This window comes from Anolis sagrei, chromosome 5 (assembly GCF_037176765.1).
Source record: "Anolis sagrei isolate rAnoSag1 chromosome 5, rAnoSag1.mat, whole genome shotgun sequence".
Lineage (NCBI taxonomy): Eukaryota > Metazoa > Chordata > Lepidosauria > Squamata > Dactyloidae > Anolis > Anolis sagrei.
This window is the reverse complement of record NC_090025.1, coordinates 97,153,819-97,174,570: the sequence shown is the minus strand read 5'-3', so window position 1 is coordinate 97,174,570 and position 20,752 is coordinate 97,153,819. Positions and strand designations below refer to the sequence as shown.

The window sequence follows — 20,752 nt, the reverse complement described above, 5'->3', positions numbered from 1 at the left end:
TTTAGTTGTGTTTTACTAGCACTTTCAATCACAAAATAAATATCATAGCGGTTCTGCAAAGTAGTCTTCTCATTCTGCAGATCATTAAACCTGATCCAAGCAACTTGCTGAAAATTGTTCAAAACAACAATTTGAATTCTGAAATTTGAACTCGCCAGTCCCTTGGCTTAAGAGCAATACAAGATCACACTGCTTTTTCAAGAAGTAATTAATAATGTTTGTGCTTCCCGTTGTTATTACGCTTTCTTTCAAACTCATGTCAAGTGTTATGTCCCAGTTACAAAGATAACACTATGTAACATGATTTTTGTTCCTGGGTTATAAATGTCATTTCCTAATTGGTTCCGTCATAAAAACATGGAAACAGTTTATTAAATTGCCAAAACGTTGTTTTTGCGGGACATTCCACAGCATATTTTGCTATAGTTTTTCAATAAATATCTCATCAAGTCTCAACCAATTCAACATACTTTTTTTAAGTAAGGTCCGTTTTTGTTATAGACACTAGTAGTTCGCGCCCATACTGCAATGCGCCCATGCGTCGTGTACCGGCATGCCTCGGGAACAACTGTGCTCAGTTTTCGCTCTGTAACTAACCTGTACGGTTCTGTTCTGTGCTTTAAAAAGGTTTAAGACTATCAACTCACCCCCTGCATGTGAGGTTCGCTCAGTGATACGGTTTTTGTCAGCAAGGAACCTGCCTGCTGCAGAAATTCATTGACAGATTTGTAAAGTGTACGGTGATACTGTTATGACAATTCAAAGATGGTCGTGACAACGTCCATGATGAGGACTGCTCCAGTCGCCCTTCTTTGATTACAGACGATTTGGTGGCTTCAGTTGAAGCAAGGATTCGTGAGAACAGGCGCTTCACAATAACAGGTCTCTCAAACGAATTTCCTGACGTGTTGAGATCAGTGCTTTACAACATTGTTTCTGAACACCTAAAGTTTAGGAAACTGTGCTCCCGTTGAGTCCTGAAACTCCTAACAGAGGACCACAAAAACCAAAGATTTGAGTGTGCGATCAAATCAAATCGTCTGTAATCAAAGAAGGGCGACCGGACGTTGTCACGGACATATTTGAATTGTCGTACCCACTTATGCACTTTGCTTTCACTCAGAACAGTATCACTGTACATGTCACAAATCTGTCGATGAATTTCTACAGCAGGCAGGTTCCTTGCTGACAAAAACTGTATCACTGAGCGAACCTCACATGCAGAGGGTGAGTTGATAGTCTTAAACATTTTTAAAGCACAGAACAGAACCGTACAGGTTAGCTACAGAGCGGAAACTGAGCACAGTTGTTCCCGAGGCATGCTGGTACACAACGCGCACACTCATTGCGGAATGCGCGTGAACTACTAGTGTCTACAACAAAACGGACCTTACTTAAAAAATACTCCTCATAGTTTACGGTAGCCTCAAAAACAAAGTTTTGGAACTACTTTCAAAGTAAGTAACACACAATCAAACAGGAAAAACTTTTTCAAACCAGGAACAGAACATTTTCAAATTTTGTTACAGTGTAACCCTTCTCAAAGAAAACATCAAAAAGAATGCAGAAGTTACTATCCAGGCTCATTAAATTATATCAGAACTTGTATCCATTCACCATAAGAAACAAAGAAATTCTTGTATCATTAATGAACCAAGCTCCTTCAGTTTATGTTTAGCAAAGGTTCCACCTTAACAATTGTGAATAAAAAGCCATGAAAAGCCAAAAATAATGGAAACAGAAAGATGGGGAAAAACTCACAGTCTTACACATATTTCTGCTTCCCCACTCTGTTGACTGATGATACTCTGAACTTCTTCATATGTTTTGGCAGTCAAGGGAATGCCATTCCACTCCAACACCTGCATCCCTGGGTGGCAAAAGAAGAGATGGTAAAACACAATTCTTACACCCATGATTTATATTCAGCATCCTAGATATATTTAAAACAAAAATGATTCACCAGAGATTAAAGATTAATATTGTTCAGTGAGTCTTTAATGCTTTAAGTTATCAAAACTTTTTCACTGCACTCCAATGTATACTTACCTGTATAGGTTATCCTGCTAAAAAGATCCAGTTATAGTCAACCTGTGGAGCATTTCCACCTACCTAATAAACTGAACATGAAAATGAAGAGGCATACTGACAATGGGAATGGAAGAAAACCAAACTGTCAAAAATTGCAGGTGAGAGAAGTGAACATTGGGACAGAACTGTATTCTTGTAAAATATGACTGACCTGGAAGATGACAATGAAATGGAGAATCAAGTTGTGATTAAGGACTAAAGATTACAGTCAGATTATTCATGGGTATAACTCTGATGCAGGATACAAGAATATGTATGAATCCTTTTTTATTTTATAAAAGATTATTGATCAAAAGATGGAGAGAAGCAAACTTGCACATATACCCTCCCCACTTACAAACTGTTTCTACAGAAGGAATGTTTCTTTTTAGTATAACAGGCTTTTTTTAAATATAAGGTATCATTCAAGCATGCAAAGGCCAAACCACACAGAACCAAACAGTCTAAGGTATTATACAGCTATAATACATGATTCTTCTCATAGTGTGGCCTAGATCTTAATATATTTGTCAGAAGTATGTGAGGCAGAAAAAAAGAGTTGTAGTGAAATTGCTACTCTATGTTAAAGTTTTGGTATATATCTCGATGTTTACATATGGCAGATAGGGAAGAATAGGCACAGACAGGGTAACAACAGCAGATATAGGAATCATTTGCATATGTGAAGCCGATTGGTCGTATGCAGATTAGTGTAGGCCAGGATTTGAAAAGGCTGCTAGGCCAAAATGACAGTTGGGGAGAGCAGAGCTGAACATCCCAAAGGGGTGGAGCCAAGGTTCTGAAAGAGGCAGTTAGAGTGAGGGAGTTTGAAAATGACAGTTAGGAATCTGTGTGTGAAGAGGAGAGTCGGTTTTTGAGTGCCTGATAGAAATAAGCAGTTATGAAGATGTGTTAAAGACTTCTGATATAGAGAGTTAGTTAAATAGAGCTCGAGTTTTTAAGGAACATAAAGAAGGCTAGTGTTGCGTTAGTTCAGAATATAACTCGGCCAAGAGTGTGTAAAGCAAGTAACATGTTTGTGAATGTGAAACATTGATAGTTTATTCAGAAAAGTTAACCAAGTAAATGATACTGACTGTAAGCCTCAAGATTGCAACAAAACACAAATGTAACCACAAGCGTTGGAGCCAGAAGTTATAAATAAACTGTGTTACTTGGTTATACACAAGAGTGTTTCATTGCCTGTGATATGTACAAAGGTTTAACAGCACACAGATGTTTTGAAAAGTGCTTTTAATAAAGATTGAAATGGAAAATGCAAGGAAGTGGAAGTTTCTACATTCCGTGTTTGGAAGAAAAATAAGCTGCAGCCAATCTATTGTGTGTGGTCAAAATAAGTCATTACAGTTAGCATTTTAAAAACATATTTCTTCCTTGATTTGTGAGTTAGTGAATGTAATGCCCTCTAGGCTTTGGTCTACAATCAGCATTCTTTAAAGAAGGAAATCAGCAGAGCCACTGTAAAAACCATCAGACATTTCACAAAATATAGCCTGAAGTCTTTGAAACTTGAATGGAAAGAGATTTGAAGGCAGATTTTTTGAATAGAGCTAACACTGATTGAAGGTATTTAAAAAAATAAATAAATCTCTGGCTCAGATGACAACAAAATTGCAGATATATGAAAAGGTAATTTGGAAACAAAAATGTAGTAGAAAAAAAGAGGCTGGATGGAGAATATGAGTGAGTTTTGGATGTGATTACTCTAATTGGACAAAGAGAATATGATGTCTCCATATTTTAGGTTGGTGCCAGAACAACCAAATAAAAATATCTTCATTTGTAGAAGCAAAGTAAGTGCTGGGACAGAAGTTTTTTTAAATTATGTCAGGAGCGACTTGAGAAACTTCAAGTCGCTTCTGGTGTGAGAGAATTGGCCGTCTGCAAATACATTGCCTAGGAGATGCCAGGATGTTTTGATGTTTTTACCATCCTTGTGGGAGGCTTCTCTCAGGTCCCCGCATGATGAGCTGGAGCTGATAGAGGGAGCTCATTCGTACTCTCCCTGGATTCGAACCTGCAACCTGTCAGTCTTCAGTCCTGCCGACACAGGAGTTTAACCCACTGCGCCACTGGGGCTCCTGGACCAGAAGTGAATTGTATGTATTGAATTAATTCCTGGGTATTCAACAGAATTTACTAAGAATATGGGAATATAAAAAAGTGTGGAATGAGATGAAGATTTGGAATATTTTCCCCCAGATCAAGACAGATAAAGAAACAGAAGCTACAGAGGGAAAGGAAATTAGAGGTGCTGACAGTGTGGACTTTTCCCATTTCTCAGATGGATAATGGATTTGAAATGCATTACCTGAAATCTAAAGAGAATAAATCCACCCTGCAAAAGGACAAAATAATTTCATTACTTGATTAGATGTACTGTGATTACATTGTCATTTGCTTACAGAAAAAGCATCTTGAAAGAAAGAAGCTTTTGCAACACTCTAAAGTGGAGAAGGAATTTATTTCTGTCGGTCTTCAGTCCTGCCGACACAGGGGTTTAACCCACTGCACCACTGGGGGCTCCTGCACCAGAAGTGAATTGTATGTATTGAATTAATTCCTGGGTATTCAACAGAATTTACTAAGAATATGGGAATATAAAAAGAGATAAGAGGAGATATGGAGGATTGATTTATGTAAAATCAAAGCTAGCCATAGGAAAAATAGTTGACGACCCTAATGGTAGATGTGAGGGGGTAAGATTGATACAAGTTTTAAATTTTAGTGGTAGGGATTTATGCCCTGACAGTAAATAAAACTGTTTTTAGGCAAAGGAGAGAATTGGCTACTTTGGGGAGACTGGAGGGCCCTTCCACACAGCCATATAATCCAGAATATCAAGGTAGATAACTCACAACATCCGTTTTAAACTGGGTAATTTCAACATAAAACATGAAACATGCTCTCATTAGTTAATAAAGGTCACTGCAAAACCACACACCACAGCATTTTCACACACAAAATCCACAAATTCCTTGATCTATTCACACTTACACATATGAAACAAAGTCACCTAATGCGTACTGTATTTTGGAAATCTGTGTGTATCACAAAAAAACAAAAAGTAATAAAGTATGGTAAGGAAACTATAAATAAGAGAAAGTAGCTAGACAGTGAAGAAACAAAACTGTGCATCCCAAAAAATTAGGCAGATATTCCTGAGAAAACATTTTAGGGAAAGACATGACAACAAGATAAAGTGAAGAATTAGTAAATTACATGGAGATGCAAAGGAGATTTTTAAGTATAACTTGTTATTTAATATAAAATCTCCTGATGTTATTAATTACACAAAGTTCAATATTACTGAAGAGCTATTGGCATTAAATTATATTGATTTATTTTACTGCTTCTTTATTGCAGGGGGTTGGACAGGATTGTCAGGATTATTAAAAGTATGCATGTATGTTTTTTCAATGTGTTTCTATATGATTAAGAATGATGTTAATATGTATTCAAGATGGATTCTGTTATGTTCAATTATGTGTTGGAATTGTTGTTTTTAAGAGACAGAGAGGTACAGAGAGAAGAGACCTTGACAGAAGTTAGATAATGAGTTTCTCTAGCTGGGAAGAAATAGGGAGTACAGCCAGAGAGCCTGATAAGCAAACGTTCTGAAACTGTACTGAAGCTGTGCTTTGTAGTTCCTGATTGTGCCTGCTTAGAATGGACGTGTGTAGATGTGCTTAGTAAACTTTATGTTATTTTTGAAACTGGAAGATTGCAGTGTCCTGATTTGTGTCTGTGTGATCTAGTAACCTCATCCGCTGTGCATAGCCCCCGAATTTTTACTCTGACAAGGATAGCCTATGAGGTCTCTTCCAACTCTATCATTCTATGATTCTATTATTCTAAGTTAATGTAAGAGTAGACTAGAAGTAGTCCTTTAGAAAGATGGTAAAAACTTGGCTGTGGGACCGCCAAAATAGCCGCCAAAGGAGAAGGGATGCATCATTTATTTATTTATTTATTTATTACTGGCGCTTTTACCCCGCCCTTCTCAACCCCTGGAGGGGGACTCAGGGCGGCTTACAAAAAAGGCAGAATTCGATGCCTATACATAATAATACAGAGTATACAAAAATATAAAAGAACGATATACAAAATGCAATTAAAACGATTATCATAATAAAACATCCGCACTGGTACCTAAGACATTGTATAAACATCATATAAACATCGTATAAAAGTCATCCTTATAATCAGCGTTTCGATTCCAGAGTTCCACATGACCAATCCGATTAGTCATTTCCTAGCCATCAGTGGAGTTCTTCTTTATTTACCCGCTTGTCCAAATGCCTGGTCCCAGATCCATGTTTTTAGTTTTTTCCTGAAAGAAAGGAGCGTAGTTGCAGATCTGACTTCCCCGGGGAGAGAATTCCATAGGCGGGGGGCCACCACTGAGAAGGCCCTGCTCCTCGTCCCCGCCAATCTCACCTGTGATAGAGGCGGGGACGAGAGCAGGACCTCCCCAGAAGATCTTAGGCTCCGGGGTGGGACGTAGAGGGAAATCCGTTCGGACAGATACACTGGGCCGGAACCGCATCCTAAGGTAAGTGATGGGATGTAGTAAGATTGGAAACTATTGATGAGTTTTACCATTTAATAGCTAGCTAGGGAAATGATAATTAGGAGGTTGATTTGGAGGTAAACCAGCAGTGTGATGCATGTGGTGTTGTGTGATAGGAACCACTGCTAAAGGTGATGATCAAACTGCAATGCTTGTTTGCCTGCTCAAACTGACAAAAAGCCTTAGTACAGAAAACAAATGCTCTTCCAAATACATCAGTGTGACTTTAAAATATTTTATGGTCGGCAAGAGGGCATTCACATGCAGTTCCTGCTACTCTGCAGTGCATTTTCCTCACCTTATTTTGAGAATTAAAAATAAACTGACGGAAGTAACCCTGCTAATGTTATTTTTGGCTACTTGTTTGGCATAAATCACACCAGAGCTCATTACTGCTGCAGACACCTGAGCTTCCTCTCTAATTTATCACTCTGTGCATGGCAAACATTTTCTATTATTACAGCAATTAATGGTAGCATGATCTGCATACTTGTTAAAATGGGCAGTCTGTTCCTCATTAAAAAAAGTTGCTGCCTTGTATCCAGCATTGCTGCATGGGCAGCCTGTGATACATCACCGCTGTCAACAGCAGTTATTTCAAAATGAAAGAGCTGGAAATTCAAAGACCTGGGAGGAATCCAAAACTAATTGCACTCCATCTGCAAATTGAATGTTGTCCAGTTCATTGCACTATAGCAGAATCCCACTCATGAGACTCCAAAATATCCCACTTCCCAATGCAGGCAGAAAGAACAAATAAAATTAACTACTAGGCTTGCACTTGTTAAAAATACATTTTGTCTACCTATGGAGTTCTGACCAGTTGGGCTTTTAAAATGTGCACATAAACCTTGATCTGTTCCAGTAAATCTGGGAAATGACAAAGCTGCTGTATTTATCCTCTCCAGATTTGGAATATTTATTTATTTATTTATTTATTTCAAGCATTTCTACCCCGTCCTTCTCAACCCACGAAGGGGGACTCAGGGCGGCTTACAAAAGGCACAATTTGATGCCAGCAATACACATAGTAAGGTAAAATACATAGCAGCAAAAATTATAAAACAATTAAAACAATACAATTATACAGTACAACTAATAAAAACCAATCTAGTGATCAACGTTTGCCAAGCTCAAAATCCGTAAGTTCATTCCGCATTGTCATAATCCTATCCAATTCTAGTCGTCATTGTCCTTTGTCTGTCTGCCAGATTACCCAAAGGCCTGGTCCCATATCCATGTTTTTAGTTTCCTTCTAAAAGAGAGGAGGGATGTCGATGACCTAATTTCCCCGGGAAGCGAATTCCACAGGAGAGGGGCCACCACCAAGAAGGCCCTGCTCCTCATCCCCACCAATCTCACTTGTGATAGAGGTGGGGCTGATAGCAGGGCCTCCCCAGAAGATCTTAAACTCCGAGGCGGGACATAGAAGGAGATGCGTTCGGACAGGTACGCTGGCCCGGAGCCATATAGGGTTTTGTAAGTCAAAACCAGCACTTTGAATTGTGCTCTGAACTGGATCGGCAGCCAGCGGAGCTGACATAACAGAGGGGTGGTATGTTCCCTGTATGACGCTCCGGTGAGTAATCTGGCCGCCGCCAGTTGGACTAATTGAAGTTTCTGAACAGTCTTCAAAGGCAACCCCACGTAAAGTGTGTTGCAGTAATCTATTTGGAAATAGCAAGCAAGTCCCTAGAAAATACATCTCATGTGTGAAGAAAAAAAATGTCTGTTCTATTTAGAGATCCTGCTGCTAAATATGTTGGTGCCTGTGTAAGCCTGTCACCCTGGACCACTTTTTCTGGGGATCTAAGGGTGCTTCCGGGAGCCCCTGGTGGCACAGTGGGTTAAAGTGTTGAGCTGCTGAGCTTGTTGACTGAAAGGTCATAGGTTCAAATCTGGGGAGCGGCATGAGCTTCCGCTGTCAGCCCCAGCTTCTGCCAACCTAGCAGTTTGAAAAGATGCAAATGTGAGTAGATCAATAGGTACTGCTCTGGTGGGAAGGTAACGGTCCTCCATACAGTTATGCTGGCCAAATGACCTAGGAGGTGTTGTGATGAAGCTGTTGGGGTTCAGCCTGTGTGTGAACCTGAACCTGATTCTCTGATTGCTAAACCTGAACCCGATTCTCTGATTGTATTTCCTGATGCTACTGAACATGTATTTTTCCCTGATGGTAATGAAAATGTTGATTCTGAGGTCAGTGGCTTGGAAAGTGAAACTACACAATCTGATGAGAATGTTGCAGAGCCAAGCGGTGATAGCTCTCCAGAGGAGCTAACACCTGGCTTCCTTAATGAGGATAGAAAAGGACAGATTTGGAAAAACAGGAGTGAATCGCAGAGTCTGCGAAAGTCAAGCAGATTAAGGGAAAAGGAAACAAAGACTTCAAAGCCTGGAGGCGTGTCACGAAACAGTTTCTTCAGTTTTAAGTTCCTCTCACCGGGTTGTCTCGTTAGATCAGGCATCATTTAGAATGAGGCATTACCTTGGCAGATTTCTCGTTTCCCGTGGCCTACATCCTAAGAGGCTTCTAGTGCTCCAAGTACGGTTAGTGGATTGCTAACAGGTTCCAGGTTTTTACAGTGTTGCTTTTGGATTTTGATCTAGTTCATGGATATTCTTGACTGCTGAATTTTACTGTGGCTTTTTGACTTCACATTTTCTTCTATTTTGTAACCATTTTTTATCAATAAAAAGGGATTGTTTTTTCCCACAGTCAAGTGTGGTGGATTGTTATCTTATGGTCTCGTTTCCTGCTCTGGGTTGCAACAGAAGCATTGAGTTTTAACTGTAAGTTAAGCGTAGTTATGTATATGTGTCTCTACACTTAAATATGATTGTATGTATGTATGTATGTATGTATGTATATATATATATATATATATATATATATATGCTTAGATGTCTGAATATTATTATATGTATGTGTTCAGGAGGTAATAGACAGTTATGGATATACATAAAGGGTTAACCATGTAGAAATGGCCGAACTAGGGGGATGGGACCAAGCTCAGCACTCTGAGTTAGGTTGCCATGGAGAAAGGGGTGGAGCCAACTGCACTTACCAGAAGCAGACATTTTGAGGCTTCAGTCCTTTGGTCATCGAGCCAAATGGAAGGTGGTTCAAATGTGTGGTGAAGCACACTAAGGAAAAGCTTTTGGCTTGAGTGATTTAAATAAGTCAAGGGGATTTATTTAGGTATGTGGTTTAGCTGTGTGCTAATAGGAGAAGAAATCCCACTGGGAATCTTTACTTCAGTAGGAAGCTGAAGGGAGACAAGGGTATTAGCTGACCTTAGTTAATATGTCAAATAAGGAAACATATTTAGAAGTGTAACAACTAAAGAACTAGTTGGTGAAGTAAAAGACATCCTAAAGTTATATTAAGATTTGTTGAAACTGTAACTTGTGAAGCTTTATACCTCAGGAGAAGAGAACCCTGAAACCATTAAGACTCGAAATAAATTTGTTCTTGTTTTAGTAACTCAAGCCTCAGTGTACTACCTCAAAAGAAAAGAAAAAACCCTCACTACACACCAAAAGAAACACTATGCATTATTGGGCTTATAGTACTATGCAAAATTGGATAGCATTGTGACCAAAACAAACAAACTATATTATTTGTTACATGGAAATACATTAAAGGCAACACTCTAAGCAAACTTACATTCTATACTGATCTAGTATCTACAGGAGTCCTTTCACTTAGAATGTAACAAACCATAAAATTCTCATGAAACCCATCTAACAAACTCACTCTAAAATTAATTCTCTTGGTCTTTACATTTCACTTCCATTAACTATTCCTTTGATATTGTAGAAGTGTTAAACCATGATCACTCACTGGATCTAAGTTCTATTTAGTTCAGCCAGAATTTATTCTGGGTATGTACGCATAACATTGAGTTGTAAATGGAGGATACACTGGAACATATAATCTCTTTTTGATTTCCTCAGGCTACAAGAAAGTCATCCAGTTAAAGCTTAAATAGAAATTCAATTAAGTATGTTTGCTTTTCTAGGTTAAAAAGAAAACATTCAAAATGTTATTGCTCTGGTAAACAACTTATTCAGATGTAAATGTTTACAGCCAAATTTTGGCCTGCAATCTCCCCAACTGATCCTCAGACCCTTGACAATGCTTTGGAGAAGGCTGGTGGAGCTTGAGGTATCAGTAGAGGTTTGAGGAGGAGAAAGTCTTAAAAACCCTAAAGAACCCTCAGTGAATGGTAAAAACCTGGCTTTTTGAACAAGCCTTCCCAAATATGGCGTAGATATATGATATTATGGACAATTGACGACGCAACTGGACATTGATTTGAGATGGAGACGCTTTGGCAATGTTTTTAAATGCTGTGTATGATTTTTATGTTTATATATCGCTGTTAGTATTTTAAAGTATCATTATTTTAATTTGTTTTAATTGTACCGGCATCGAATTGTTGCCTATTGTTTACCGCTCCGAGTCGCCCTTGGGCTGAGAGGGGCGGTATATAAATGTATATAAATGTAGCAAATAAATAAATAAATAAATAAATAATGTGGTCTTGGTTTGTGGGACCTAAGCCAGATTTTTCCAGCAAATATAGATACGGCCTTGAATATGTGTGTGTCCAGTTTGGCTGTATTATACATCACTGAACAGATGAAAGAGGGAGTAGTAAGCAACTTTCCATATATCATATTCTATCAGAATGTTTCCACCTATTCAAAGCCAACAGTTGGGACCTTTCACTTTCCTAGTAGCAGAGTGGAAAGGTCTACTCAGGAGTCGGAGGGAGAACAGCAGCGTCAGCACATTAAGGAAATCGTTATGGCTCCGAGTGATACTGATACGTTTCCAGGCTTCTCAGATTACGAGATGGGGGATGGGGAAGTGAGCAGAGGTGTAAAGAGGGCTGCTCGCGAGCCGGAGTCTGAGGGGGAATTACAAAGGAAGCGTATTCGGGAAATACTTAGCGCACCAACTGACGAGGAAGACTTCCTGGGATTTGAGAGGAGTTCTGGGTCTGGGAGTGATATGGAGGAGGAGGAATTGGATTGGACCCGTGTGCAGCAAATAAGGAACATCTTTAATCAGCCCACCTCTAGCGAGGAGTTTGAGGGGTTCACTGGGGACTGGCAGCCAGGTGACTCTTGGCAGAATCTGAACCCTGACAGTAATTGGCAGAGGTGGAGGGATGGGTACTCAGCTGCAGGCTTGGGAGCAGCTGATAGTGATGACGAGAGGGTGGGGAGCTCATCAAGCTCTGAGGAAGATCTCTGAGATAAAAGTGGGTTCTGTTTGCACATCTAGTCGCAGAAGGCAAAGTCTCTTTATAGGACATAATTTTTTGTGCTGCCAACTTTCACCCTTGGGTCCTGGGCTTCAGCTTCGTGTGTTCCTGAACCTCTGTTTCTTCGGTGATTCCAGCGTTCCAGCCTTGCTTTTCAACGGATTGACCATGGACCGGTTTGACTACGCTCTTGGCTTTTCTGGACTTTGAACTTTAATATCTTTGTGACTGAAACATTTCTTCGTTTTGAAATGATGTTTTTCCTGCTTCTGTGACTGTGTTTTTGTGTCATTTCGATTTTCAAGCAGTTTGCTTCACCTTTTTTTTCAAACCGGATTATAAGGCAGCGCTATAATCCGGATTATATTTTTGTTTCTTGTAACGACTTCTTTTTGATGCCAAACCACTCCTAAGGCCTTCAGCACTGAAGTTAAGTGCATTTTTGGTCCTTTTGTTTGCAATAAAGCTGTGTTTGAACCTTTATTTTGTGTCTGGCATTGTTGAAAGGCTTCTGGGTCTTGACATGATAAATATCAATAGCCACTGAGAATTGTAACTATTATTTTATTCATTTATATCCTGCCTTTCTCTTCTTAGTGGAACTCAATGAAGCGAAAACATTCATTTCAGGTCAACAAATGTTTCCTTAGGAAAAATATTTTACTTGTTAACATTGTAAAATCCCCAATTCTCTTTACACTTTCAACACCTATTCAATCAAGTGGTTGCATGCTGTTCATTGGGCATATCATCATAAAACCCTCAGCAGAAGCAATGCTTTTTTCTTAGAGTGCTTCTAAGAAGACTAAATTTATAATCAGAACACACAGTAAAGTTAATTATAATTGTCCCAGTAAATCTGTCTCAATCATCCCTCTAATTTATTTCCCTTGCCTTTAAAAACAGTGCATCTGCGATCATCTATATGGTAAAATGTCCTAAGAGAGCTGCATCTTCAAATTGCACAAGTCAGCTCATATCAGGCCCTATTTAAAGGAGATGAAACTTTAGCATTTGACACGTACATCTTGTAGATATCAAAATGCAAAGCAGCTGTTGATCTGTGAAAGAAGTGACAATGTTGTGACAGCTGGTGTAAAATTATTACTATTCATGTCTTTGGAATAATGGGAATTTGTTTTACTTACATTGATGGTGTCCCCATTGTGTCTCATAAAATTGCCTATGAAACCCCTATTAGCTTTCTGAATAACTGCCTATGAAATCAGTTTTAATGTATTGACTTTTCTGTCCTTTCCCATCAGGACAACTAGGAAGTGAAAAAGGATTCTTGATAAACTGTATACATTAAATGCAGCAAAGTCATATGTATCCATGACTTGTAGATTCATTGGAATTGAGTCTATCTCTTTCAGTAGCAGTTTCCCAGATATTTGGTCGTTTTGACATCATTATCTGAGTATTTGCTATTGGAAAAAACGTTCCGAAAGGGGGAGAAATAGTAAAGAACAAGGTTTATGCCTCAGTACTTGCATAACGCCATACAGTACTTGCAGATACCATATGTGTGATTGGTGTCTGCTTTCTCTTATTTAGTTCCTAGTTCATGGTAAACTGCAGTTTGCGGATACATCTGATTTTGAATTACCGTATATACTCGGGTATAAGCCGACCCGAATATAAGCCAAGGCACCAAATTTTACCAAAAAAAGCCCTGGGAAAATCTATTGACTCGAGTATAAGCTGAGGGTGGGAAATGCAGGGGCTACTGGTAAATTTCAAAATAAAAATAGATACTATACAATTACATTAATTGAGGCATCAATATGTTAAATGTTTTGAATATTTACATAAAACTATAATTTAAGATAAGACTGTGGAACTCCGATTAAACCATTATTCTAACTTTCTTCAATGTAAATGTACTTGCATATCCTCCCAATAAAAATAGAGTAAAATAATAAATGTTATAATACTAATAATAGAGTAAAATAATGGAAATGTAATAATAACAGTAATAATAAAAACAATAATAAAGTAGAATGATCAATGTAATAACAACAACAACAATAACAATACATTTATTATGTATTTCTAACAGGGTAAAATAATAAATAACCTTGACTCGAATATAAGCTGAGGGGGACTTTTTCAGCCTAAAAAAAGGGCTGAAAAACTAGGCTTATACTCGAGTATATACAGTAACCTTTTTTTATTACAACTTCCAGAATCTGCCACTACTGATCATGCAAACCAGGAGATCCTTGGTATTGCTTCAAAAGGCAAAACAAAAACTTCCAAAACTCTGGTTTATCTTGGAAAAAAACAAATTACTTAATTGAAACTACATTGTGCAGTTTAACTGCATTGAACTGCATTATATGGGGCTACACTGACAATGTAATGCAGTTCCATATTGCATTATGTGGCAGGATAGAACTATACCCAGTCTGACCTGCAATGACTACACTCTGACTAAGGCCACATCTACATCGATGGATTAAAAGGCTTACCCTGGGTTAAACGCATTAACCTGGGTGTGTCATTTGCATGTCCCAGCCTAATGTGAGTACTACACCTCATTTTCTGCCAGCGTAGATGGGGCAGTTCAGTGGTATTATATGAGTCTACACTGCATTGTATGGTCAATGTAGATGCGGCCTTATACTACTGCAATTCAGTAACAGCATGAGAGTCAGTCTTAGGGCTAAAAGCTGCCATGGTGACTTGTACTGCACAGTATTTTTTCTACTAAAACTAACCAGCTATTGTAGTAGAGTGTGCTGAGCAAGCTACAACGAGTAGTAGAAGGGCAAAGAGGGCTGCTCAGGTGTTGGATCAAGAGCAGCAAAGGAAGCGAATTAGGGAAATATTCATGACACCTACAGATACTGAGTCATTCGAAGGGTTCACAGATTCTGAGATGGAGGAGGGAGAGGAATGTAGAGGTTTGAAGTGGGTTACTCGGGATCAAGAGTCAGATGAAGCGAGAGAAAGGAAGCGGATCCATGAAATATTTAATTCTCCAACTGAGGAGGAAGACTTCATGGGGTTCATGGGGAGTGATGGGACTGGGAGTGATGACGGAGAAGAGGATGGGCTAGATTGGACCCGTGTACAAGAGATCAGGGACATATGTACTCAACCCACATCAACTTAGGAGTTTGAAGGGTTTTCGGGAGACAGGCAACCTAGAAATATATGGGGTGATCTAAGTCTTGATAGACATTGGAAAAGTTGGAGGGATGGGCGGTGGCGAGCAGCTGTGGAAGCAAAAGCACCTGAGAGTGATGAAGACAGGGTGGAGTCCAGCTCCACCTCTGAGGAGTTATAGGATACAAGTAAGGTATCAAACTATTGGAACTTTGCAGTAGGCAAAGTGTTGTATTTGGGCTTTGGACTTTGTTGCTGCCATTACTTTCGCTTAGGGTCCTGGCACTGCAGATCGTTGTGTTTCCGTGCTTCTACCGACTGGAATCCTGTAAGTGCTGACTTCTACCTTCCTGCTGACTTCGGATTGTTTTTTGACGACGACATCGTATTTTGTACTTCCCTTCTACTTTTGCACGTGCCTCGACTTTGGACTGCTTCCTGACTACGCTTTTGCTTGCTCCCACCTTGCTTCACTGTGTTTTATGAACTCTGTGATTTTGAAGCAGTTTGCTTAAAGTTTTTGTTATCTCGGATTGTATCTCTGTATAATCCGGATTATTCTCCAAGTTGTGTTTTTCGCTTAGCAGTTGCTACAGACTTTGTTTTATTGCTAGACTCATTGAAATCAAGTGTTTCTAAGCTATTTTTGTTTATTACTAAACCTTGTTTGGACCTTTTACTTGTGTTTGGCTCCTTTAAAGCTTCTGGTTCACAACAGCTATTACTATATTCCAACAATCTAAAAATACTATGAAAATCAAATTGGCCATCATTTTCATAGTGATCACCATATATTTGGAATCTCACTGAAACAAAATAATTCAATAGTTCCCTTAGAATTGTAACCAATTCTACTATATTTGAGAAAAAAGAGTGATTTTATTGTTATCGTTTATTTGATAAAATATTCTGATTGGTTTCCTTCTGTAGCTTCTTCCCTCCCTACTAAATCTTCTGAGAACTTGCCCTTGGATGGGCTGTCCAACTCATTTTCACCAAGAGCCATATCAGCCTTATAGTTGTCTTCAAGGGGTCATTTATTATCATAATGTGGCAGTCATTAGGAAGAAAAGTAATTAGAAACTAATGAAATTAATGAGGAAGTCTTACCTTAAAGGCTTTCTTAAGGTTCGGGGGTAGAATTCTGGTGGAAGGGAAACTAACAGATGGAACAGGACTGGGACAAGGCAGGAGAAGCCATATCTTAAGTAAACAAATAGAAGGACGGCTATGTGCTAAATGCGGAAGGTCAGAGAATTGGCTCTAAAAGTAAATCAATAATTATTGATCCAAAACGAACATCTGAAGATATGGTACAACAGCGCCATCTATCCTCCATCTGATGTAAATAGCAGGTAATTCAGTCCTATGAACAATCCTACATAAGTAAGAATATAGGAAAATAATGTGAAAGTAATTACAGAAGAATTAATAAGGGAAATGCTTGCTTTGAATAAGTTAAAGATACATATATGAAGATATATGGAGTCATATATGTGTGAAGAGATATATGAAGTTAAGATTCACTTTTACGTAATTCATCTGGGAACGTGGCTGATCAGCTGATGAAAGGGGAGCAGTGGAAATTATAGTATCTTGCCAACAAGTGTTCTTGGCCACGATTCCTCGAGGACAAACTGATATTGATTAGATTGTGTAAATGTCAAGAGAGTTATGCGCATGTGCGAACTAGGAAATTCTGCCTATAAATACTGGATGTTTTTGGGGTAGTGCTCTGTGCCACATCAGCCATTTTGAGAAGCTGGGGCGCCCTTACCCGGGGTAAGCATTAAATTCTGTGAACTTGCAAAAGCTGTCTCTGTCTCTTCCTTCTTCACTGATCTCTTGGAATCCTGGAAATCGGGGACACCCCCGCAACAATAAGACTATTAAATGTAACTGTGTGCCACATTATATGACGAGGGAGGACAGATTCGGCCCACGAGCCTTGCAATTGATACATATGTACCCTAGGACACATAGTCTGTGACTTTATGGTGCAAAACCTGTCACCATTCATAACACTAAGAAACTTTTAAACTTTTGATATTTTCTTTGTTTCTATCTCTTCATTCTTAGGACCTCAGTGATTAGATCCCAGGTTTGCTGTTCACCTCTCAGTGTTTTTCAAAGTCTTTGTTTAATTTGCCTTCCAGTTATGTAAACTCTAGGTATACGTAAAGGAGAATCCCAAACAAGACAGATGAAAAAACATGTACCTTCCATAAGTTTCCCTGTTTGCTCAGCACTTCCACCTGGCAGGATTTTTGCAATGTAGGCACCAATTTCTCCGTTGGTTCCTGGAATCTCTTTCCCGCCTACAATTCGAATTCCAAGTCCATTGCCTGCAGTTAGGAGAGAAAAGACAGTCAGACACAGAGATCAAATACTAACCACATCTTTCTTTCTTTCTTTCTTTCTTTCTTTCTTTCTTTCTCCTTATAATTATTTATACCCTACTTTATCTCCCCAAAGGGCACTCAAAGCAACTGTCACCCCACTGCAAATTAATGCATGGTTACTCAGAGAAAAATCTCATTGTATTTCAAAGGGATTTCACTCAGCCAGGTAAGCATCCATAGGACTGCAGCTATACGGAAAAACCCTGTGAAGGTGGGAAAAAGTATCCCTTTTTTAAAATTTCCAAAGCTCTTAAACTGTGACAAGTTTGTTGGAAATAGCTTTCCACTTACTCCTTGCCTTGAAATAATCTAAATAAATATTAATGTAAAAATATTTATTCCAGGACTGCCCAGTCAGTTTTAACTATGCATTTCAAAACAACATTCTATTTTTATTTTGTTTTAACTTTTTGTGTCATGTATTTTAATATGTGTATGTTTTAATACGTACTTTTATGGTTATATTTTAACTATGTTTTAAAATGTTCTTGTACAGATGTCTTTGACTGTGCTATGTCCTGCCTCAACCCGAAAAGGAAGGCTGGTAATAAATAAACAAATAATAATAATAATTGTTATTATTATTAGAACTCAGGAGAATATACTAGACCTCTCTACTGGTGTACTAGAGCAGGGCTGTAACCAGAAAAAAATATGGGTATGTGTGTGCTTTTTTAGTCAATCATGAGGAGTAGTTCCATAACACAAAATAATTTAAATAGTATGGTTCATGGGTTGTTGTAGGTTTTTTCAGGCTATATGGCCATGGTCTAGAGGCATTCTCTCCTGACGTTTCACCTGCATCTATGGCAAGCATCCTCAGAGGTAGTGAGGTCTGTTGGAACTAGGAAAAAGGGTTTATATATCTGTGGAATGACCAGGATGGGACAAAGGACTCTTGTCTACTGGAGCTAGGTGTGAAGACTTAGCATGGGGATTTGGTTAACCAGTTAAAATTTTAACCTTTTTTTGGGGGGGGGGGATTGAACCCTAAATCCCTCCCCCCGGGGCTACAGCCCTGACTCCAAATACCTCACTTTTTCAAACATCACTTTATATATTTTACTTCTTAAAATAATACAAATATGGTAAAAACAATAAAATGCTTTTACTCTAATCAAATGCATCCTCCTATTGATGTGGAGATATTGGATATATATAGATATTTATACATATACTAGCTGTCCCCTGCCATGCGTTGCTGTGGCCCAGTCTGGTGATCTGGAAAATAAAGTAATGGTTTCTAATATATGTAATTCCTTTATGTTTGTGGGTAAGCAGCATTCCTTGTTGTTTCTATGACAGTGTTGATGTGGAGATTGTCTGGTTTGCCTTCTCTGGAACATGCGACATATAATTGTTCTTCTTTAGGGGTCCCTTTCAAATCGATGATACTATATCTCTCTCTCTCTGTGAATCATATATATATATATATATATATATATATATATATATGGCTGGATGGCTCTTAGTCAGGAGGGCTTTGATTACGTTTTCTTGCCCTGGTGAAGGAAGTTGGACTGGATGGTCTTAAGTATGGTGGTTCTGTGTGGGAAGTTTGCCCCAATTCTGTCGTTGGTAGGTTTCAGCATGCTCTTTGATTGTGGGTTAACTATAAATCTCAGAAACTACAACTCCCAAATGTCAGGGTCTATTTCCCCCAAACTCCACCAGTATTCATATTTGGGCAAATTGAGGATTCGTGCCAAGTTTGGTCCAGATCCATCATTGTTTGAGTCCAAAGTGCTCTCTGGATGTAGGTGAACTACAACTCCCAAACTCAAGGTCAATGCCCACCAAACCCTTGTAGTATTTTCTGTCGGTCATGGGAGTCCTGTGCCCCAAGATTGGTTCAATTCCATTGTTGGTGGAGTTCAGAATGCTCTTTGATTATAAGTTAACTATAAATCCCAGCAACTACCACTTCCAAATGACAAAATCATTTTTTTTGAGTGAAGGACATACATTGGGTTGTTAGGTGTCTTGTGTCCAAATTTGGTGTCAATTCGTCCAATTGTTTTTGAGTTCTGTTAATCCCACAAACGGACATTACATTTTTATTTATATAGATTGCATATACATTAGGAGCACTGAAATGTAGAAGAAATCAAGTTCTCTCTGCATTAGGAAGCCAAGCTGACAGGACAAAAGGGATGCTGAAGGATCTGTGTCCAAGGTACAGTCAAGGGGGGGGGGTGTACATTCCAGAGGGGGGGGGAGATAAGAAAGTCCTGATATCAAAAGGTATAAGTAAAAAGTAAGGAGTTTATAATTTGGTATTTCTATGATGCTAAAGTGACGTAGTGATGATATTAATGTATGTAGAAGCATGTTTCTTTGTTTGCCTGCATTTGAAGATGTATAAAAGGGAAAGTCAATGCCTTTATCCTTACTCTAGTTAGTTTTTGGATGTAATTCCATGCCAGAGTCTCAGCTGAAAATAAACATACTTTTCTGCTTCCCAGAAAGGATCACTTTAAAGGATCATAAACTGAGATCTCAAAATAAATCTCGCCGCTGGACACCAATTATATGGAATATATTTCTTAGCATGGAGCGTGTAGATTATTATTGCAGTAACGTGTATACTCTGATACAGTTGCTGCCACCACCCAAAGAAATTTGGGGAATACTAAAGATGTTGTCCTTGAGGTAAATCCCTTCCTGCTCACCAGCTCTCCCTTTGGCTCCTTGAAATGACTGAGATGTAAAGATGTTAAAAACCACTGGAATTATTCTTGTAGAATGAATCACTGCTGAGGCTGCTTAAACGTTGAACTAGAGAAATGTTTATTAATATATTTGAACAAACAACTAACTTCTTTAACGAGGTGCACGAGCTTGAGTGGTTACAGAGGCACGATATTCTTAGATAGGTTTCCTAACTTAAACATGAGCAAGATTCCTCACTCTACCCTGTCACAGTAGCAGTGAGTTCCCTAGACAAACCTAACCCGGTTGTCCCCAGAGCAAATAGCTTCACTCTGAACCGAGTTTTCTAACAGCTAAACTACTCTGACCCCAGAGAGCAAACCACTTGTGTCATAAATCCAACACAAGCCCACAGGTGTCGACTTTGACCCTCCTGGCCAAATAAATGTAGAATCTTATAGAATGACTCACTACCTCTGAGGATGCTTGCCATAGATGCAGGTGAAACGTCAGGAGAAATGCCTCTAGAACATGGCTCTATAGCCCGAAAAAAACCCACAAGAACCTAGTGATTCCAGCCACGAAAGCCTTTGACAATAAAATGTAGAATCACCTGTCTCAAATGCCCTCTGACAGTAAAA

The 20,752-nt window shown here is 38.9% G+C and overlaps 1 protein-coding gene across 5 annotated transcripts in view; it reads right to left on the bottom strand.

Annotated features, from left to right (window-relative positions):
* PCLO (piccolo presynaptic cytomatrix protein) overlaps positions 1-20,752 on the bottom strand; it is a 337,168-nt gene that overhangs the window by 75,253 nt on the left and 241,163 nt on the right. For 4 of the 5 annotated variants that reach the window (XM_060778188.2, XM_060778189.2, XM_060778190.2 and 1 more), the window contains exons 10-11: positions 17,277-17,402; positions 1,762-1,870 (exon numbers count right to left, since the gene is read on the bottom strand). In XM_060778188.2, coding sequence (XP_060634171.2) covers positions 1,762-1,870; positions 17,277-17,402 — 235 coding nt within the window. The remainder of the gene's footprint in view (positions 1-1,761; positions 1,871-17,276; positions 17,403-20,752) is intronic. The other variant, XM_060778193.2, reaches the window with a different exon arrangement.